Below are 22,550 nucleotides of genomic sequence, written 5' to 3'. Positions count from 1 at the left end.
ACAATTGCAGGGTAGACAAATTAACAGCTGAGGCTGCCTGGGACAGTTGTTTGTCAGGGCTATTAAGTTTTTATTCATAGCTGACTTGCTGATGTTACGGGTGGTTTGTTTGTTTTTATTTATTTATTTTTAAATCAGGTGAATCTGGATTCACCTAGGTAAGTTAGGGTTGGGTAATCTATTGGAATGTTCAATTTCTTTGCTGCAACTGAATCCTCCGTGATAGTGGTAGACTTCAAAGCAGACAGTCTTGAGTTCGATTCCCAGCAATGACAGTAAAAAGGGGGGGGGGATTACATTAGACAGACAGAAAGATGGGTATACAAGTGTAATTCTGGGTAGAGCAGTACAAAAGGATAGATATAAAAGGGGTGGGGTGAGTGAGAAATGAGGGGGAAGGTGAATAGAGAGTGGTTGTCGAAGTGTTCTCATTCTTTCATGAACCTCTGAAAAATCCAAGCCCCCTTTTTTAATGATAATCACCTCAGTGAGTCCAGATTCACCTGATTTTTAAAAATCACCTGTAACACAGACAAATGGCTTCAGTAGGCTGTTGAGAAAATGAGCAAATCACCAGCATTTTTCTTCTCTTCTCCAACAACCAGAGAAAGAGAGAACCTCAAGCCGTGCTACTGCAAGAGAAAACCAGCAGCTGCATCTCTTACTGTACATGTAACGTGCTCGCAGTGTTGATATACCTTGACTAGTGTGCACAGCTAATTTTGAATCCAGCGGCTTGCTGCACTACGTTCGTTGTCGCGGTCTGGTTGGTGGTAGGAACTGTTTCTACTAGACGGATTTTTCAGTTTGCATGATGGCAAACGGGACAAACGAGGAAAACAAGGGGACGTGGAAGCACTGACCAGACCATGTAAAATAAAGTGCAGTGTAAAATTAGAACACTCCCCCACTAGAACAAAAAACAATCACCACCGATTTAAAATATATCGAAAGAAAATGAAGCAGCCATGACTGCAGGTAATAGCCAAAGCGTTGACTGATGACTTGCTGACAGGCCCAGTAGGCTGGTTCATGATTTCTCACCACCTGGATTGCAATTTGTTACGACTTCATTTATTGGAAATCTAGAGAAATTAATGTCACTTATTAGTATTTCTATGCATTTGTGAAAACAGTGGTTTTTAAGCCCAGTGATTGTCCTTTGTCACAGCACATTTGATGTTCTTTATAACAGTCAGTCTAAGATCTCTAGCATTAGAATCATGTGTATGATTGCTGATGTTTCAAGCTTGGTGTCTTCAATAAATTATGTAACACAGAAATTGCATGCATTATACCTGTGTGCCTGATGAAGTTTTGATGCACAAGGCAGTCATATTTGCAGTTCGGCATGTAGTGATGTATTGTGTGATGATAAATTGTGATACAAATTTATGACTCTTCAAATCGATGAAATAAAAAAATGAATCCTTATTAATGCCCTTGGTTTGTTTTAGGTTTTTTTTGTGTAGACAGCAGAGGGGACACAAACGCACAATAGCAGGAATGCATGTGACTTCACCATAGGCGGAAGTAACACCGTTCTAATGCTGCACAAACATGGATTGGAAAAAAAAGATTTTAAAATGGGGAAAGAGCAGCTGTGTGATTGTACAAATATTTAACAAGCAGTTGGAGCTCTCTTTTTTTACAGACTGCCAAACGCTAAAGAAAAGAGTCAACTGAAGGTAGTATAAAAGTTTATTATATAAAGGTCTTACTAACTTTAATAAAAGGTATAGTTTAGTTAATAGGCTGTTCTGTTTTACTCCAACCTTTACAAATGTGGGTAATTATTGTCGGTTGTTAAGAAAATGGAACTTTTTTTTTTTTTAATTTAACAAAAGGAATATTATTTGTTGATGAATAGAAAAATAAATGTTGGAGGGTTTTGTTTGTTTTTGTTTGTTTGTTTGTTTGTTTAAATAAAATTGTTCATTTATTATTATTATCCCCCCCCCCATGTTATCATAGGAAAATTTGAATCATGAACCAAATCATGACCTACTTGGAACATGCCTACTTGCAAGCATTCTATATGTTTATATGGATGGACTCATCTTTTGCCTTCCCATAACTACTGTAGTCTATATGGCAATGTAATTCGGTTGGATTTCATTTTCAATAACATGTTAATGTTTTGTTTCTAACAAAAATAAAAGCCTAGAGCTGGTCTAAAACATTGTAGTCATGGTGATTTTCTATAGAAGAAATTGCTTCACAGACAAGTCTTGTAATTTTTGGATATTTATGCCCATAGTCTATAAAGCTTCAAAATGAACACATTGGGGTTCGGTTTCAGCAGGTTTATGTGGAACAAACGATTAGCAACAGTCATATACCCTGTCCACACTAGGGATTTTGTACCGATACGATACTACTTTCGTACCGCAACACCTGTCCACACTAGCAACTATACCGGTATTGTATCGGTACTGTAGCGCTTCGCTGTAGTGTGGACAGATGAAGCGGTTCTGTATCGATACAAATATAATGCGCATGCGCAAAGTCACACACCTCAATCGATGTCTTCGCTGAATAAAATGGTGAAGAATGGAGATTCGTTTGTTTCTTTCTCAACTGCCTCGTGCGTTTTATACGATTCGACTGAATAAATGACCACCAGAAATACAGACTGTACATTGACAACAAAAAGCACACACGCGTTGTTTCATCCGTACGGAAGCAGAGAGAGGCCCTTCATATAATCCTTTTTTTATTCACCTTGTTATCCCGAGATGATAACAAAATTAATTCAGGATCTCGAGAAAACAACGCAACTATTTCGAGATCTCGAGAAAACAAAATTATTTCATGATCTCAGGAAAACAAAATTATTTCATGATCTCGAGTAAACAGCTGAGAAATGGTTCATTCAGGTGCGCCAAGAGACTTGTGCTATGCTGACTTTGGGGCCATTTCTCATTCTGTATAGACGCAACTTTGGTCATTAGAATGTCTGGAATAATCGATCACCTAATAAGGTAATATTTTGATGAGGGGTTGACACAGGGAGAGATTGCATTAAATCTTTTAATAAGGGATAATTTCAAAATTAGTCCGCGGCACCTCCGCAGAAGACTGGCCCGGCTTCGTCTCTACCGACGGAGATGCAGTGATCCAGCTGAGATCATGAAATAATTTTGTTTTCTCGAGATCACGGAATAATTGTTTTGTTTTCTCGAGATCTCGAAATAACGGATGCCATATATTCTCGGAAGGAAGTTACTCGGTAACCACGGAAACATTTCACGCACGCGCATTTCAACTACCGTGAAAGAAAACCGCAAACATTTCTCGCTAGTGTGGACAGATGCACTAAACTGTACCGGTATACTTTGTATCAATACAGTTATACCACTTTCGTACCGGTATAAGTGTGAACACAGCAATAGTATTTTTCATGTACATCCAGGCAAAAGTTTATTCAGAATTAACTCATTCATAATCCAAAGTAATATATAGTTGTAATGAGCAGAAAATGGTACCGTAAAACAGACAGACGTACGCGAAGAGACTGCAAGCCTAAACTTATTTGCAGGTAGACAGTCGTAGTGTTTATACTGCAGTGAGCTGGGTGTGTGGTTGGGTAACCACGTGGTGTTTTCAGTTCTACAGTGACGTGGTGGATGAAGGTGCTCATGTGCTGTCTTAAATATATGCAAATGAAACTAATCAGCCCAGGTTTGCAGCATTTTGGATATAACTATGGCTTCAACTACTGTTTTCATTTTCAGATATTTGCTTAATTGTTCAGTCGAGCACATTTACAGTTGTGGTCCGATGTTTACATACACTCATCATTGACATGAATGCCATGGCAATGTTGGACTTTCAGGGATTTCTTAGAATTGTACAACATGGATGCATGCATGCATCGAAAATCAAGAATTTGTTGTACGTTTTAATTTATTTTGGGTTTTCTGAATTCAACACAAGGTCAAAAACGTACACATAGCACACCTAATATTTGGTTAAACACCCCTTAGCAAGTTTCACCTTGATTTACTTTTGGTAGCTGTGAACATGTTTCTGGCAGAATTCATATTAGATATTTGACTCCTCTTCTTGGCAGAATTTGTAGAGTTTGGTTAAATTAGTTAGTCTCCTGGAACAGACCCAACTTTTAAGCACAGTCCACATGTTTTTGATAGGTTTGAGGTCAAGACTTTGGGACAGCCATTCAGAAAAATTAATGTTAATCTGCTTTATCCATTCCACAACCAGCATTGATGTGTGTTTGGCACTGCTGAAACACCCATTAAAAGGTCATGTGTTTTGATGAACGGGTTAAGACCAATATTGATGCCTCAAACAAGCATTCTGAAACAAACGCTTAGAATTTAACATTTATGGTGGTGAATTTGTCACCATTAAAAGTGGTCTCTTTATTTCCATAGCGCTCGGATATATATTAGTGTGTGGGGGGGGTTGAATTTATGAAATGTTCATTGCACCCCTGTATTAAATACCACTATAAGCAAGCTTCCTTGTTGTAAATTCAGTCTTTTCTTTGTTTCCTCACTCAAGAAAAAACAAGCAAAGAATGAAACCCATCTAAAGGAGATCAGCAGTACTCATGATGGAAGTGGTGAGTGGTTTCCTGTTTTACCATATAAACATGCTGATGAAAAACAAACGTTTTCACCCTTTTAAGCATGTAGATGCCATAATTGTGTTAGCACTGACATAAATTTCAATCATGTCGGGATACTACTGGAAAAATAACTATACCCTAGTGCCAAATGAGCACAAACACTCCTTACCAAAGGGTATAAAATAATATGTTTTTGGTGTGAAGGCGGGTAGACTACACTACCAGTAACTTGGTGCTCAACTAGCATTAACCCTCATCCTACCATGCTATTTTACACCTTAATCTTACCATGTGGGGTCCGTTTGGACCCCAATACTTTTCTTTAAAATTAAAGCTTATAAAGACAAAATCACCAGATAAGTTTTGTTCAGAACATCTTGTATTAATAACAGCAATACACTAAAGGGCCCAAGGCATAAAGAACACACTTAACCTTCATCCTACCAGCCAATTTTACATACACAAACTACCAGGCGGGGTCCGTATGGACCCCAGGAGGGAATACCTTGAAATCAATGCAGTAAGAACCAATTCAATGCAGCAAACAGACATAACTTTATTGAAGAAGAAAATCCACTATGGCTGAATATCAATGATGTATTATAAATGCAATAACATTGCAATAATATTGCAATAACTAGCATACATGTAGCAAATTATAGCGCCACAAAAAAAATTGGCATTATATACATGATTTTTGCAGCTCATGCAGCTGTAAAACATTCTGGATTACAACTTAGGTCTTTTCTTACAGAATTTAAAACAAAAAAGTAATTGTAAAATAATTTAGGGCTTTTGTTTTGCAGCCTGTGCTTATTGCAGCAGTGGGGTTCACACGGACCCCAAGAAGGAATGCCTTGGTAGTTTCATTATGGAACATAAAAGAAATAAAAGAAGTTAACTTTCAGTGTGCTATTCAATTATAAAATGAAAGACAGATAAACTTTACTCTGGGGTCCGGTTGGACCCCAGTAACAAATTAATTATACCTTCACAATGCAAAAAGCTGATCTTCTGGTGCTTTAGTGTTTTAATTAAGACATAAATTCCGACAAATTCATAAAACGGTGAGGCAGTATGTCACATTTTTAAAATGGCAAACAAACATATAGGTGCGGGGTCCAGATGGACCCCACTTGGTAGGATGAAGGTTAAAAACCTATAAGCACATTTGTGGAATTAGCAGTCATCGTGGCAAAGGGATCCAACAAACCAAAAGCTGTGATGCAGTGAGTTTCAAGGTTTTAACTTGTGCATGAGAGCCTGAGACCGGGATAAGTGTAAGGACTGTAGCAAAGATTTATTATGCAGCACAGTAAACTAGACCATGGTTTCACAACTCCTAGGGAATCGCTGCCCTACAGGGGTTCAAACTCCTAACACACCTGATCCATCTTTGAGAGACACACTGATCCATAAATCGTCATGTGATTATTGATCACATCTGGAACTTTGTACTGAAACAAGACTGTTTTTTCTTTACAGTTCTTTATGCTTTTCTTTCCAGTTCCATTTTGGCCTGTTGTATCTGTGTGTGGTGTGTTTCAGTTTGCCACATCACCTTTGTGTTCCGGAGCAACTCCTATTCCTTAATACCATAAAGTAACACTCATTTTGTATATTATTGTGTAATTCTTCATGGGACTAATGAAACATGCAAAACTCTGCACTGCAATGTGATAACACAGAATTTGGTAATGCAGAGAGACCTTTTTATCCTTTAGGGGTGCAAAATTTTAAGACTTGCTGTGACTCAGTACACTTTTGTTGTTTACCAGGAACATGCACATCTGAGGAGAAGGACTCTGGTCCAGAGTCACAGCTGGAAAAGTATGAGTGGCAGCTGAAAATCTTGGATGAGGTCCTAGCAACTTCAGGAAGTGAAGAGCGAGACCAACTTCTGAAGGATCATCAGCACGGAGACATCTGCATGCTCGTGCACACGATCACTGAGATGGTAAAGCTGTTTGAAAAGTCACGTCTCCTAGTTTACGAGGGCAAGTCAAAAAGTTCCAAGACCGACGTTATTTCAAAAGGAATTTTAAAGGAATTCTCCGATGGAAGCATCGCTTGCAGAAGTGTTTAGACTTAAATGGAGGATATGTAGAGAAATGGCTTTATTTTCATAAATAGATTTTTTTTTTTTTTTTTTCAATTTGTCTTAGAACTTTTTGACTTACCCTCGTATATACATGTGCCTATGTTGGACTTACTGGTTAGGGGGAGCTCTTCTGAATCCCTAGTGCTGCCTCTGGTTGTGGTCTGCAGAGATCCCTGAATGTCATCTTAATATATGGAGCGAACTCATGTGAATGAGTCATAAGTCTAATGCTGAATTGTTTTCTTTTTTTCTATACATACTGTGTATGCAAACAGTTTCAACATGTCCCATATGACCACTGTCAAGAAAAAGTAAAGAAAATTATAGTTTAAAAAAATTTTTTTTAATATAAACATTGATATTTATTCAGATTTTTTTTGCACTGCAGAAATGTTGTATCGATCTGCAAAAGCAAGGTTTCAGAACGTGTGCGTGTGAAATGTCTCATGATAAATTGATTGTTAGTATAGACTAGGGCTGAACAAAAAAAAAAATGGGAGAAACGACATCAAAGCTAAACTGTAAGAGAATGTTTAAAAGACCCAAGTGCCCACTTGTAGTGAGGAATAATACTTTTATCCGAAATGAATGTTACGTATTCCACGAAATCAAGTTGTACACGAGCTGATGAGGTGCGTGACGCCGAGTTGGAATAACTGTTTTATTCTATCCACATTCACTGGGTTTTGAGAAACTGAGCGTTTTGTTTTTTTTTTGGCGCAAATTCGATGATAACTTTCTAAAAAAAAAATCCAACAAAATCATTTCCGCTTAATGGACATGTGACCGATTACAGTGGTGCTTGAAAGTTTGTGAACCCTTTAGAATTTTCTATATTTCTGCATAAATATGACCTAAAACTTCATCAGATTTTCACACAAGTCCTAAAAGTAGATAAAGAGAACCCAGTTAAACAAATGAGACAAAAATATTATCCTTGGTCATTTTATTTATTGAGGAAAATGATCCAATATTACATATCTGTGAGCGGCAAAAGTATATGAACCTCTAGGATTAGCAGTTAATTTGAAGGTGAAATTAGAGTCATGTGTTTTCAATCAATGGGATGACAAGCAGGTGTGAGTGGTCACCCTGTTTTATTTAAAGAACAGGGATCTATCAAAGTCTGATCTTCACAACACATGTTTGTGGAAGTGTATCATGGCATGAACAAAGGAGATTTCTGAGGACCTCAGAAAAAGTGTTGATGCTCATCAGGCTGGAAAAGGTTACAAAACCATCTCTAAAGAGTTTGGACTCCACCAATCCACAGTCAGGCAGATTGTGTACAAATGGAGGAAATTCAAGACCGTTGTTACCCTCCGCAGGAGTGGTCGACCAACAAAGATCACTCCAAGAGCAAGGTGTGTAATAGCCGGCGAGATCACAAAGGACCCCAGGGTAACTTCTAAACAACTGAAAGCCTTTCTCACATTGGCTAATGTTCATGAGTCCACCATCAGGAGAACACTGAACAACAATGGTGTGCATGGCAGGGTTGCAAGGAGAAAGCCACTGCTCTCTGAAAAGAACATTGCTGCTCGTCTACAGTTTGCTAAAGATCATGTGGACAAGCCAGAAGGCTATTGCTAAAATGTTTTGTGGACGGATGAGACCAAAATACAACTTTTTGGTTTAAATGAGAAGCGTTATGTTTGGAGAAAGGAAAACCCAGGATGGCTTGCCATCATTGATGGAGCAATGGATTCTGAATTATACCAGTGAATTCTAAAGGAAAATGTCAGGACATCTGTCCATGAACTGAATCTCAAGAGAAGGTGGGTCATGCAGCAAGATAACGACCCTAAGCACACAAGTTGTTCTACCAAAGAATGGTTAAAGAAGAATAAAGTGAATGTTTTGGAATGGCCAAGTCAAAGGCTACATCCACACGACAACGGCAACGAGATTTTTTTTTTTTTTTTTTAAATATCGCGTCCACATGGGCAACAGATCAGTAAAATATCAGGTACATATGGCAACGCACCGCTTGCTGAAAACGATGCAATACACATGCCACACCTCTACGTGCGCTGTAAGACGGTCCCATCGGAGACACCAGAACAATAGAAGAAGTAGACGCATGCGCATAAACCCCTTCTTCTGTAGCATCAGCCACATAAAGTTTTGATTATTAATCAGTAGCGTAAAACGAAAGACGCGGAAAGAGGAATGAATGGGGGTAGATGGAAGCCGGTACGCCAACATTCTGATATCCTCCAGAGTTCTTTAATGGTCCGGAATAAATTGAATGCTACACGTTGATGGATTACTTTGTTGTTCTACACCCTTTTTGAGGAACGTATTGTCGGACTTAAACCAACATCTGAAGAGGTGAAATCGCTCCTTTTTTTTTTTTTTCCTATTTTTGCTGGCGGGATTGTTTTTGTTTTTGGAAAGCACATGGGCGGTGTGCGGTTTGGTACTGCTTCTGCAGTGTTTGGACTAAAGACTCTGCCCTAAGGGCTATTCTCTCACACTCTCTCTCTCTCTCTCTCTCTCACTTTGCACCATTACACAATAAATATTCACAGTGAAAATATTTTGTAAGCGCGTTTCATGAACCAAGTTATAGGATTTGTTGACAACTCGCGTTGAGTTCGTTACACTTCTACCCGGCGTGAAGCACTCAGTCATGTGGTTGTGACATCATCGTAAACAAATCCGTTCTACTCATCCAGACGACTTCGCATCGGTGCCGTTGCCAGATTTTTCCACTCTGGAACCCGTTCTCAAAAGATTTCATTTTGGGGCACCCAAAACGCCAGTGCCGTGTGGACGCTAGGCCGAAACGATAAACAATTTTATCAGATTCACCTGAATCCGTTGCTGTGTGGACAGGGCCAAAGTCCTGACCTTAATCCAATGGAAATGTTGTGGAAGGACCTGAAGCGAGCAGTTCATATGAGGAAACCCACCAACATCCCAGAGTTGAAGCTGTTCTGTACGGAGGAACGGGCTAAAATTCCTCCAAGCCGGTGTGCAGGACTGATCAACAGTTACCGGAAACGTTTAGTTGCAGTTATTGCTGCACAAGGGGGTCACACCAGATACTGAAAGCAAAGGTTCACATACTTTTGCCACTCACAGATGTGTAATATTGGATCATTTTCCTCAATAAATAAATGACCAAGTCTAATAGTTTTCTCATTTGTTTAACTGGGTTCTCTTTATCTACTTGTGTGAAAATCTGATGATGTTTTAGGTCATATTTATGCAGCAATATAGAAAATTCTAAAGGGTTCACAAACTTTCAAGCACCACTGTACATGCATGTGTCGTAAAATATTCAAATTTTTATTTTTCTTTGAGCTTTTGAACCAGTCTAAAAAAAAAAAATTCAACAAATTTTAATGCTTAAAGATGAAGAAATGTAAACAAACCGGTGAAATGACAGTAGCAATTTGTGAAAAATGCTATAATTATTCTTGACAAATAAAAAGATACATTCTTACCATCAAATACCTTCATTCCTTTGTATTTTTTGGGATTTTGTTTTTGAGTAGAGTTTTAATTTTGTCCTCGGTTGGTTCAGCAAAACGCTCCGCCATTATTATTTTTTTTCTCTACTCACTGTATATGAGCTGATAGCCTTGTAGTAGAGTAGCTAATAAGATCATATCCAGTGAATGTGGATAGAATAATATTATACACTGAATTCCCACTTACCAAGTAAGTGATGACTAAATGTATGACATGAATGAATGTGGCAAGTGAGTCATGGCTGCACATGCCATTTCGCTCAAAAGTTGCCAATAACACAAACGTGTTAATCAAAGCTGATTTTGGTCCATGTGTGGCTTGAGTTGCTGTCAGCAGAAAACATTGCCATGACAAATCAGTTAACAAGCCATTATTATTGTTCATTTCCAACATATTGTTTTGAAAGGTAACGCTTTGCACTTGACAATCTAATATGATTAAAGGTTTTGTACAAAATGGTGGTTATTTATGCTCAGGGTTTAGACTATTGCAATGCAAAGTTAATACTTGCCTCTGAATGTAAGCCAGATCTTTCATGGACAAGTTGCTTCAAGTTGAAAGTCATTCAGACACAGAAAAGAACAAGCAAGCCAGAAGATGTCTGTTAGTTGTATTTTGTAAAGCTGTCACTGATGAGCAAGACATGCCCTTTCCATTACATAGCGAGGGGAAAAAAGTAATCGGGAATGTTGCCCGTTTTTCTGTGCACTTTGTTACGTATACTTCCTGTTTGGGGCAGGACGCGTTACCACATCTGTCTTCTGACCAACAAAGCCAGACCTGTTCATTGTGGCTGCTGTGGTTTTGTAAAGCTGGCTTTCTGCTTACTCATACCCTGGAGAAAAATGCTTCCATTTACAAAGGATTAATGATCAATGCATCCGTTTCCTGTGTTCTTTGCGCACTTCTCTGCCAGTTATCTTCAGTCACTACATGCACATCCAAATCGAGCTGCTGTCGGTAATCGAGCTGAAGGTCCCAGCAGGGTGCCAGAGAAATCCAATCCTACATGCACACAATGAAATCGGGCTATTGTGTGAGGTGCATTGTGCACCCGAGCCACAGGTGGCGCAACATGCCCCATCGTGTTGGTACACTTCCGGTTGTCGTCATGAAGAAGAGCTATTCAAGAGTGTAAACAAAGTTATCAGTTCCGTGTTCTCCATTGCGCGTTTTTCTCCCGTCCATGAATTTTAATATATTCAACTCCTTAAGCTGAATGAGCATGAACTCTGTCTCCTCATTGCTCCAGAAGTGCACGTTTCTGCTTGCCTGTGGCAGTGGGGGCGTGGTCAAGCGCCGGTCTGTGACAGGAGGGCGGAGCCAGGGAAGGTGAGTGGCAGAATCACTTCACCTGACGGTAATTAACCTGTGTTTGTGTGTCTTCCCAGTAACCGCGCCCTATTTAAGGAGGCAGAGGGAGAGCAGAGGGGAGAGCTCATCCCGGGACTAGAACACAGCGCGCGTGTGTGTGTTTTTCTCTCAAGAATAAAAGTAGGCTGTTAAACTGAAAAGTCTGACAATAAAAAGCCTATTAGTACCAGAAGCTTTGTCCTGCCGTCCTCTGTGCTCCACCCACACTTCGGAGAGCTCTACATCGCCATTTTCTCTTCTTCGTTTGTTCCTCCTGACCTCTTCTGCTGCTCGCTACTACTGTTGTCATGCCGACCGAGGCTGTTGTGTTTCCCGCTTGTGGTCTCGTCACTCGTCACTTCCGGAAGGGGCAGTAAGTAGCTCGACAACTAGCTCGATAGGGTATACATGCACAAAGTAGCTCGGCAGAAATCGCATAAACTAGGTCGTGTAGCTCGATTCCGAGAAATCAAGTTCGGTTCAATTTCAGCCGAATTAAGGTGTATACATGGCATTTTGAACTTCGATTTCAGTCGAGCAACGGCAGAAATTCGATTTTCTCTATGTGCATGTAAACGTAGTGACTGACGCTTCATCACCTCGCACGCTTAATACTGGAGACCCTCAGTTGTCAGTTCATGATCCAGTCTTCTCCCTTTATGCGAAATCATTGTGCTGAATAAACATGTTTCGGCATTTTTCCGATCACTGCTGCACAACAACTTCTTCTCTTTTTTCCTTTGCCCACCTCCCAAGTCGCTCAGAGGATTACTGCCTTTCTGACATCCTCCTCTTGGATAAAGACACCTTATCTGAAACCTTGATAGAACTGAACTGATATAATTCCTGGCAAAGATCAAACACCTCCCCTCTTCTGGATATGTGACCGCTCGCCACCGATTTGTACTTAACTGTTCTGATCATATTTAACACAAGCATCCACAAATCCTCCAGGTTTCTTCTTCTAACTAAAGAATCTACTCAACTTCTTGGCAAAAGCCTTCTGGACTTGACTCCTGCAACTCTTCTCATTGCTGTCGCTTCATATCCCATATCTCAGCAAAATTTAAGTAAAAAGGTGTTTTTGTGGCCTTTTTTTTTTTTTTAAATCTAAGGGCTCTGCATCTCCTTGTCTTCACACTCTGGTTCAGAACTATGCATCTGGACACCAGGCTTGAAATGTCTGTTTCTATGATGTACACATGCTTATAGTAGTAGATCTCGCTGTTTCAGTGCCGTGGTGAAATGTGCTTCGTCCTCCAGTTAGAACAGCCTTGTGTTTTTATGACTTCTGCAAAGGTCTTTCTCTTTTAAAACAGCATGTACAACCCCGATTCCAAAAAAGTTGGGACAAAGTACAAATTGTAAATAAAAACGGAATGCAATGATATGGAATTTTGAAAATTCCATATTTTATTCAGAATAGAACATAGATGACATATCAAATGTTTAAACTGAGAAAATGTATCATTTAAAGAGAAAAATTAGGTGATTTTTAAATTTCATGACAACAACACATCTCAAAAAGGTTGGGACAAGGCCATGTTTACCACTGTGAGACATCCCCTTTTCTCTTTACAACAGTCTGTAAACGTCTGGGGACTGAGGAGACAAGTTGCTCAAGTTTAGGGATAGGAATGTTAACCCATTCTTGTCTAATGTAGGATTCTAGTTGCTCAACTGTCTTGGGTCTTTTTTGTCGTATCTTCCGTTTTATGATGTGCCAAATGTTTTCTATGGGTGAAAGATCTGGACTGCAAGCCTGCCAGTTCAGTACCCGGACCCTTCTTCTACACAGCCATGATGCTGTAATTGATGCAGGTTTGGCATTGTCATGTTGGAAAATGCAAGGTCTTCCCTGAAAGAGACGTCGTCTGGATGGGAGCATATGTTGCTCTAGAACCTGGATATACCTTTCAGCATTGATGGTGTCTTTCCAGATGTGTAAGCTGCCCATGCCACACGCACTAATGCAACCCCATACCATCAGAGATGCAGGCTTCTGAACTGAGCGCTGATAACAACTTGGGTCGTCCTTCTCCTCTTTAGTCCGAATGACACAGCATCCCTGATTTCCATAAAGAACTTCAAATTTTGATTCGTCTGACCACAGAACAGTTTTCCACTTTGCCACAGTCCATTTTAAATGAGCCTTGGCCCAGAGAAGACGTCTGCGCTTCTGGATCATGTTTAGATACGGCTTCTTCTTTGAACTATAGAGTTTTAGCTGGCAACGGCAGATGGCACGGTGAATTGTGTTCACAGATAATGTTCTCTGGAAATATTCCTGAGCCCATTTTGTGATTTCCAATACAGAAGCATGCCTGTATGTGATGCAGTGGCGTCTAAGGGCCCGAAGATCACGGGCACCCAGTATTGTTTTCCGGCCTTGACCCTTACGCACAGAGATTCTTCCAGATTCTCTGAATCTTTTGATGATATTATGCACTGTAGATGATGATATGTTCAAACTCTTTGCAATTTTACACTGTCGAACTCCTTTCTGATATTGCTCCACTATTTGTCGGCGCAGAATTAGGGGCATTGGTGATCCTCTTCCCATCTTTACTTCTGAGAGCCGCTGCCACTCCAAGATGCTCTTTTTATACCCAGTCATGTTAATGATCTATTGCCAATTGACCTAATGAGTTGCAATTTGGTCCTCCAGCTGTTCCTTTTTTGTACCTTTAACTTTTCCAGCCTCTTATTGCCCCTGTCCCAACTTTTTTGAGATGTGTTGCTGTCATGAAATTTCAAATGAGCCAAGATTTGACATGAGATTTCAAAATGTCTCACTTTCGACATTTGATATGTTGTCTATGTTCTATTGTGAATACAATATCAGTTTTTGAGATTTGTAAATTATTGCATTCCGTTTTTATTTACAATTTGTACTTTGTCCCAACTTTTTTGGAATTGGGGTTGTAGAACACCTAATATTTTTTTTTTCTGCAATTACATTGCGTAAATGTCTTTTTATATTACTTGTTGGTTTTTTATTTATTCTTGGGCTTGTCATGTGACTTTTCTTAGAGATTTCCCTTCCAGTAAAACAGCTGGTGCTCAAGCAAACCAAAACTGCTGCTGTAGTGCAAACAACTAGTGATAACTTATCAGAGTACGCTCATAATCTAGAAGCCACTGCTCGCTTTAGATATATTCAGAAGATTGCTATGTGCAATGGAATTGACCCCTACAGTCTGGGAAAGAAGGATTTGTCATACGATCTCGAACTATCCGGTGTTGCAGACGTCCTTCTACACCGCAAATCAGATGAAAGCGTGGAAGAGTATGGAGGCTTACAACTTTTTTTATATGTGGCTGGGTAAACGACTTCGGTATCAAGTTGCTGCCGAATGAATTCTGTATTGTTTTTGCCCGTGTAATTATGGTGGGGTTTTTTTGTTTGTTTGTTTGTTTTTGTTTTTTAAAAGCTTTTCGTTCGCATCTTTACAACAAAGCGCTGCAAGTTGAAGTGTAAACAAACAACAGTTTGCTTGATTCTTACTTGTGTTGGCTCTTATCTCAGGTAAACCATTCACAAAGATCATCAGAAACCCCTTTTAAAGACCTGGATCTTAGTTAAACAGGACAGAGAAGTGATCACGGCGCATTGTAACTGTATGGCTGGGTAAGAATTTTGTTGCGACCTTCATGCATATGGACTTCTTTATTATTTCTGGTTGTTTTGATCACGTGCACTTGCTGAAAGACTTGTTGAAAAGACCGCTAGGACACCCTGTTAAAGAAAGCGAGACGCGTGTTTTCAGTATGGCGGCCATCGAGTGAGGAGTAAACAAAGAAACAGCTGGGAACTTTAGCACTTCGTGACTTAAAAAAAAGGTACCATAAAATAATGACACGTAGCAAGAAAAGTACTTGGAAAACACTAAGGACATGGCTGAGAGGGATATACAAACCTTTCACCAAATGATCACTGCAAACTCGAGCATGCTTCGACTCGGCTCCCTTCGATTTCAGTGAGAGGTTCAAAAGCCAGCTTTCTTTACGTCTTTTCGTGAAATCCTGCGTTCTTTCACCCTTTATTAGTTCACGGGGAACCCTGAAGAAACTTATCAGTTTCATGGTTTGATCGATTCGAACAACCTAAAACACAAGCGTAAGGCATTTTTCATGTGAGCAATACACCTCCGTATAAACACTTTGTCAACTGAGCTTTGGTAGACCACCAGCTAAAGTTTTGAATAACTGATGTGACGTTACATGAAATCCAAGAATTGTCCTTTTCGTGACTCTTTGTAATGTCTATGCTCTTAGGTTTGAAATTCTTTCGTTGCCACCTCGACCACTCTAGCACTTGTTCAAATTGGATAAGAGTGTCTGCTAAGTGTAAATGTCTGTTATATAACCTTGACACTTCCTGTAGGTTTTGTCAGCGGAGCTGTGTTCTATAGAGATCTTGCAGTCACGTGACCAGAAAGTTCACAGCCGCCATCTTGTCGGTAAAAAACACAGCTGAATATTGCTGCACTCGTGTACAGAATGGATCAATTTCAACCGACGGACTACACGGCTCATTTTTCTAATGAACAGATAACAACTAGATATATGTCTAAAATAAACGATCTACAGATTAGTGATCCTTATGGCTTACCGGACGTAGTTTTCACGACCGTGTCAGTGGATATTGAACTGCCAGTGGAATACCCAGACGTGTATAATTACCTCATTAACTTTCCATCGCTGTTCAGTGGTGAAGCACCGCGTGCTTATAAATCTCTGGACAGTTATCTTTACAGAAATTCAGGATTTGTCAGCGACTCAGCCCCCCCTCAGATGTGGCATCTTGTAAACAAGAAAATAACAATCCTCATTGGACGGGTAAGTCACTTAAGTATTATCTAGTATATCACTGACCAGCCGATTTATAGAATAAGGTAATTCCAGCTGTAATTCCAAATCGTCCGTCTTGTTTACCATGGATCTGGCGTTGGAGAGGTAGAGGCTTGGCAGTGGAGATTTGAGTGGCTGTTTTCTGAGCTTAGTCAACAGGCCGGCTCTGCAGCCTCGCTTTTGCTTCCGCTCCCGACGCCGCCTCCTTTGCCTGCCAGACCCGATAACAATCCACGGAGACCCCGCTGGTCTCGCTATCTCGTCCGGAATGTTGTGCATGCGATGGAAACCGCTACAAACCGTCATTTTCTGCTGGAAACCAATGTCCAGTAAGTCCATACAGTTGTAGTGGATATTGAAGTCCGATACAGACGAACAACACGCAAAAATACACACACAAAACGTGCACAGGTAGGGAGAGCTTGTAGCCGCAGCCGTTGTAGTAGAATTGTGGGTTTTCCAGAAGAAAAGGTAAAAGTAGAAGTAGAACTACAAGTAGAAGGCGGAAATTTAACCGACAAGATGGCGTCTGTTACAATCTGGATCGGCTGTGACGTCACATGCAAGATCTCTATACCTATACCGTTTACTCTTGGCGGAAGGTCTGTTGTATGTTTTTTGTAAGATAGTCGTGATTCAGTGTCGCGTAATAAATATACAGGAAAACTTCTGGTGTTCTGCTTGAAGTGTTGAGTTATGGCTGAGATGTGTTCAGTTATTCATTATAATAAGAGAGCCAAGGAACACTGTTTTTGTTTTTTAAGATGTGTAATTTATGTATCTTTTCTATAATGTATAGTATGCCGGTGGTTTGAAGGCCTTTTCTTTCAGTGCAGCAGAGTACATTCATGCCACATCTTCCCCAAGAGCAGTGAGACACCAGCTAAAAACCATATGCCTTTTTCTAGCTTCTAAACAATTGAAGTAAATGACTCTGCTTGACAAATGTTTGGCTTGAAAGCATTGTTTTCTTTATTTCTTTTTTTTAATCATATGCTTTTATAAATTCTTTCTAACAGGTGAAGTCAGAGACAGCTGCTGAGCTCAGTGCTGTTCATGAGAACCAGATAAAGAGTTCTGCAGAACAGCACCAGAGAGAAGTGGAAGGTATGTGCCCGTAACTAATCAGCAAGCATGCACTTTGCTATTTATGTCCTCGTATAAATTAAGGTACATGTTTTCCCTCACAGATATGAAAAGCCTTCACAATGAAGAGAAGAATGCATTGCAGGAAACGCACACAGCAGTTGAAAGTGCTCTAAAGGTACCGTGGTTAATAATACAGAAAATAAAACGCCGTAGTCCTGGCTGTTATATTTTCCTCTTTATGAATTGCATATGGAAAGTATTTAATAAACCGTGTCTTAAAGGAACAGTCCACCGTACTTCCATAATGAAATATGCTCTTATCTGAATTGAGACGAGCTGCTCCGTACCTCTCCGAGCTTTGCGCAACCTCCCAGTCAGTCAGACGCAGTCAGACGTGCTGTCACTCCTGTTAGCAATGTAGCTAGGCTCAGTATGGCCAATGGTATTTTTTGGGGCTGTAGTTAGATGCGACCAAACTCTTCCACGTTTTTCCTGTTTACATAGGTTTATATGACCAGTGATATGAAACAAGTTCAGTTACACAAATTGAAACGTAGCGATTTTCTATGCTATGGAAAGTCCGCACTATAATGACGGGCGTACTAACACCTTCTGTGCGCTTCGACAGCGCATTGATATCTGAGCTCCGTATCAATGCGCTGCCGAAGCACGCAGAAGGTGTTAGTACGCCTGTCATTATAGTGCAGACTTTCCATAGCATAGAAAATCGCTACGTTTCAATTTGTGTAACTGAACTTGTTTCATATCACTGGTCATATAAACCTATGTAAACAGGAAAAACGTGGAAGAGTTTGGTCGCATCTAACTACAGCCCCAAAAAATACCATTGGCCATGCTGAGCCTAGCTACATTGCTAACAGGAGTGACAGCACGTCTGACTGCGTCTGACTGACTGGGAGGTTGCGCAAAGCTCGGAGAGGTACGGAGCAGCTCGTCTCAATTCAGATAAGAGCATATTTCATTATGGAAGTACGGTGGACTGTTCCTTTAATATGTTGTGTTGCACATACCATTGTGACATTTGAATGATATTTTGGTCTGAACTCCGTGTGAACTCTGAACAGGAGCAGATTGAGCAACTGACAGCAGACCTGAAGCTGTTCACAGAGTTAAAGCAGCGAGTAAAGGAGTCCACGCTGAAAAGAGACCTTCAAAGAAACATACAAGTAAATTTCCTGATAATAAATAGGATGGAAATGTCTCTTCCTCCCCCAATAAATTGCATACGATTGTACAACGTATTCAGTGTTCAGCGAGAATGTAACATTTGCTTTGTATCTTGCCCTTTCTGTGTTAGACTCATGGCAGCCCGGGTGAATTCTGGGAGCAGGAACAAGAGAGTCTGCTAATTGTCATAGAGATGAAGCACGAGCGTTTACAGGAGCAGGGAAACAAGCTGCGGCAGATGGAGGCCCTGGTATAAACTCCCACTCACCATTTTTGGTCAGAATGGAAATAGATGACCTCTTCCTCTTACATACTCAGGCTGAAATTTAAAGTTCCAGTTCGCCAAAATGCAGTGTTTCAAAACCACAGCACGTAACGTTGCTGAAGCTGTGTTTAGGCTAACTGAAGCTTCTTTTATATTTAACTCTTCAAATTCTAGACTTACAAATGCAAAGCAACAAGAGATCGCTATTTTAAGGAGTGGGGGGCGTATTCCAAATATTGCAACTGTAGGAACATTGAGGTCTGTGACTTGCTGTATATGGACTCCGTGGCTAATTTATTAGGCATGCCTACCTTGTCTCTGCACTCTGGCTATTTTATTATATACACAAACCATATAGATGCCCTTTTTAGATATTTTGAATTACTGACTCTAGCTGTTCTGTTGTCCTGTTATCTAATAGGTCTGTGAAAAGGGACCTCCATAGGACCACTAACAACCAGGGATTGTTTAGGTGGTCTGTCTTCAGTGGACAATTTCTTCAAGATGAAATATGATGCTACTGTCATGTCAGTGTTACTGCTGTGCTGAGATTAGTCTTCTACGTAAAAGATACGATTCGGTGGCCCTGTAGGTTGTCCCGTTCCGCCAGTCGATGGCGGGGAAGGTGACTGACCAAGTGTGCAAAGTTCTAACTAGACTGGCTAGTAATTATGCATCTTCAACCTTCACCAGTGATATTGTATCAGATAAAAATGCCACTTGGTGTATTTCAGCTGTTCTGTTTAGTACGCTGGTCTCATGATGGACTGGTGTCCCATTCAGAATGCATTCCCTCCTTAGGTCCAGTATGCTCAGTAAAACCTTAAAGAAGTGAACAAATGAATAAAACATGTAGTATGTCAGTAAGTTTTTTCAGCATCTATAAATGACTGACTTGATGTAGAATTCACCAAATCTGTATTATGGTTGTTTTTTGACAGGTTGAAAAAGGAATGCTCTTGAACTAATACTACTTAATAACAGACTTGCAGACCCACAGCCATGTACCGTTTCACGGTATTCCAGATGTGACATTGGGCATTCCTACTCTCAAATGATCAGTCAGTCATTTTATTAACTATCTTGGTCAGGGTTGCAGTGGAACTTGTACTGGGAAATTTGGGTGCAAGACGGAAATAAATCCTGAATGGGACTCCAGTTCATCGCAGGGCACCACACACACACACACACACACACACACACACACACACACACATGCACCTAGGTGCAATTTAGAGTGACAGCCACCTGTTAGGGAGGTCAAAGGAAACTTGAGTCATCGAAATTCCTCGATGATAAGATAATCATCTAGTTTTCTAGTCATCATCTACTTCTCCATCCCTGTCAAGTTGTCTGTTCAACAAATACTCCTTGATCATATCTGTGCTGTTTTCTCAGGTTGAAAAGAACCTGGCGCTGGAAGACCAGGTCCGACAGGTTCTACAGCAGAATGAGGACCTCAGAGTTCGAATAGACAATTATCAAACACTAATACAGTAAGCAGTTTTAAGCCTCTCAAACCCCCATCAGTCTTCTGTATAAAATAATGATGAAATTCATGCCTCCGTGTACCCTTTAACCTCATTTTCAACTGCCCACTATTTAGATATCAACAAATGCCATAAGATGCATAACTCTAAATATAGCCAAACATTCCTGATTAATGCATAATGTCATGACGTAAATTGAGTTGGTTTTTTTTTTTTTATGACGACTACTGCTAGAGAAAGTGAAAGAGAAATGAATATATAGTAACTTTTTTTTTTTTTTAATGTCATACATTTTTTTTATTTTCATAGAAACTAGGACTTTTTTTTTTAATGTGATGGGACACTCCTGTATTAACATGGAGAAAAACTTCTCCTCCATAAGCTTTGCGCCTTTCTTATTCGTCGTTTTTCCCCTTTCAGCCAACTGTCCAAGGAGCAGAATGAGCTGCAGGAGGCGCTGGAGAAGCAAACATTGCAGTGCCAGAAACTCAGTCAGGAGAAAGAGGAGTTGCTCTTTAAACTCCTGCACAAACGAGACTCCTGCTCATCTTTTCACATACCTGCCGTAGTGCCTGCTGAAGTTTCTCCAAGCTGACCTGGTCTCAGCTCCACCACCTCACACACTGGACTCCACTCACCACAGCCTTGTGTATTTAGATTCCAGAGTTAAGCAGCCTGTGCCTCTCAGTTTTAGCCTGCTGCTGGTTTCTTTCCAAATAACTGTTTTAAGGAAACTGTGGTTTTATGTCCTGTTAAGTGACTTGTTACGTGAGTTTTTGGATGTACTCAACCACTGTGTCACAGTTAGGAAATATATATTTTAGTTTGGTTTTATTTTTTTTTATTTTAATCTCAGTACCAGTAATACATTTCATTTTGGAATAACAGTGGATCAATCTACATTATACTGTATGTGTGTTTTTATGTTATTGTACAGTCCAGGGTTTGCTGAGGAATTTAAAATATGTTTTCCCAGCATGCCTGATCCAACCCATGAAGGATTTGATAATGATTAGTTGGATGAGGTGTGCTGGTAGTTAAATCTCCACTGTGCAAGGCAGAGGTTTCTGAGGCACTGGAGTGATAACCAATGCTTTGTGATATGTTACTGGGAAATGTATACCACGTCGTTATGGTTATATTTATCATAATGTACTGATTGTTCCAGGAAACTGACATCAGATGATGCATTCTGGTGTTTTGGGGGTTTTTTTGTTCGTTTGGTTGTTTTCTTTCCTCTCTGCCCCAATGGTCTCTTCTCCCCCCCCCCCCCCCCTTTTTTTTTTTTAATAACCGTACAAAAGCCAAAGCACTTGTAAGTGTACTTTAAAGCAGTGGAATTTTTTTTTCCTGCTTTTCAGATGCACTAGCACTTTTTTACAACAGTATTCATGTATATGTATGTATTTGTATGAGGAAGACTGTGGGCTTTTGTAAGTTGTTAGCACATGTAAGACCGGTTTGTTTGCATGCTTGCGTTTGGACAAGATCATTAGTGTAAATTCTGAGCGCATTGAAACAATTGAGTCACTGTTTTGGGTCTTTTAGCAAGTGTAACACTGTCAGCTAAGAGAAAATCAAACTTTACAAGATGTGGAGAGCAGTGTTTGTGCAGATGCTAAAGGACCACTGCTGTAGATTTGTGTTCAGATGTTGCTCAGGGTGAAGATGTGTTGGCTATATTGTCCACTCTTTGTGGCCTATTTTCATGTTCTGTTTTACCTCTGAAACAAGTGCCTTTTTTTTTGCTAGAGCTTCACCAAGAAAGGCGCAATAAAAGCTACATCTGAGGGATTTGTGATATGTGGTTTGAGTTATTAGTGTACAGTGGTGCACAGAGCCAGGTGCCTTGGAGAGCCATTTTGTGTGTGTGTGTGCTTTTGAGTTGATGGAAAGACGGACAGAATTGTTGTAGGTCGAACAATGCAGTGCCACTGTAATGATGTGGCCAGCAGGGGGAAGAGCAGTGACAATGAAGTGGGCACAAAACAATACAAACAGAAAATTAATTTTCACTTTGACTGTCAGAAATACCGAGCATTTTACCATTATACAAATTGTACTGATTATAAGGTTGGCTCATCAGATTAGCTTGTCAGTGATCACATGTTCTGTGTTTATGCCATGTTT

At 40.1% G+C, this 22,550-nt stretch overlaps 1 protein-coding gene across 1 annotated transcript in view; it reads left to right on the top strand.

The window, feature by feature from the left end:
- The window catches only part of ccdc69 (coiled-coil domain containing 69), a 44,742-nt gene extending 22,528 nt beyond the window's left edge, over positions 1-22,214 (top strand). Inside the window, exons 2-9 of the mRNA XM_060928017.1 lie at positions 4,531-4,591; positions 6,376-6,554; positions 17,408-17,495; positions 17,579-17,652; positions 18,563-18,664; positions 18,796-18,915; positions 20,329-20,426; positions 20,841-22,214. Coding sequence (XP_060784000.1) covers positions 4,531-4,591; positions 6,376-6,554; positions 17,408-17,495; positions 17,579-17,652; positions 18,563-18,664; positions 18,796-18,915; positions 20,329-20,426; positions 20,841-21,015 — 897 coding nt within the window. The 3' untranslated portion in view covers positions 21,016-22,214. The remainder of the gene's footprint in view (positions 1-4,530; positions 4,592-6,375; positions 6,555-17,407; positions 17,496-17,578; positions 17,653-18,562; positions 18,665-18,795; positions 18,916-20,328; positions 20,427-20,840) is intronic.
- The last annotated feature ends 336 nt before the right edge of the window (positions 22,215-22,550 follow it).

Source organism: Neoarius graeffei, chromosome 8 (genome assembly GCF_027579695.1).
Source record: "Neoarius graeffei isolate fNeoGra1 chromosome 8, fNeoGra1.pri, whole genome shotgun sequence".
NCBI classification, from domain to species: Eukaryota; Metazoa; Chordata; class Actinopteri; order Siluriformes; family Ariidae; genus Neoarius; species Neoarius graeffei.
Note: the sequence above shows the minus strand (reverse complement) of the source record. Positions and strands in the feature narration are given on the sequence as shown.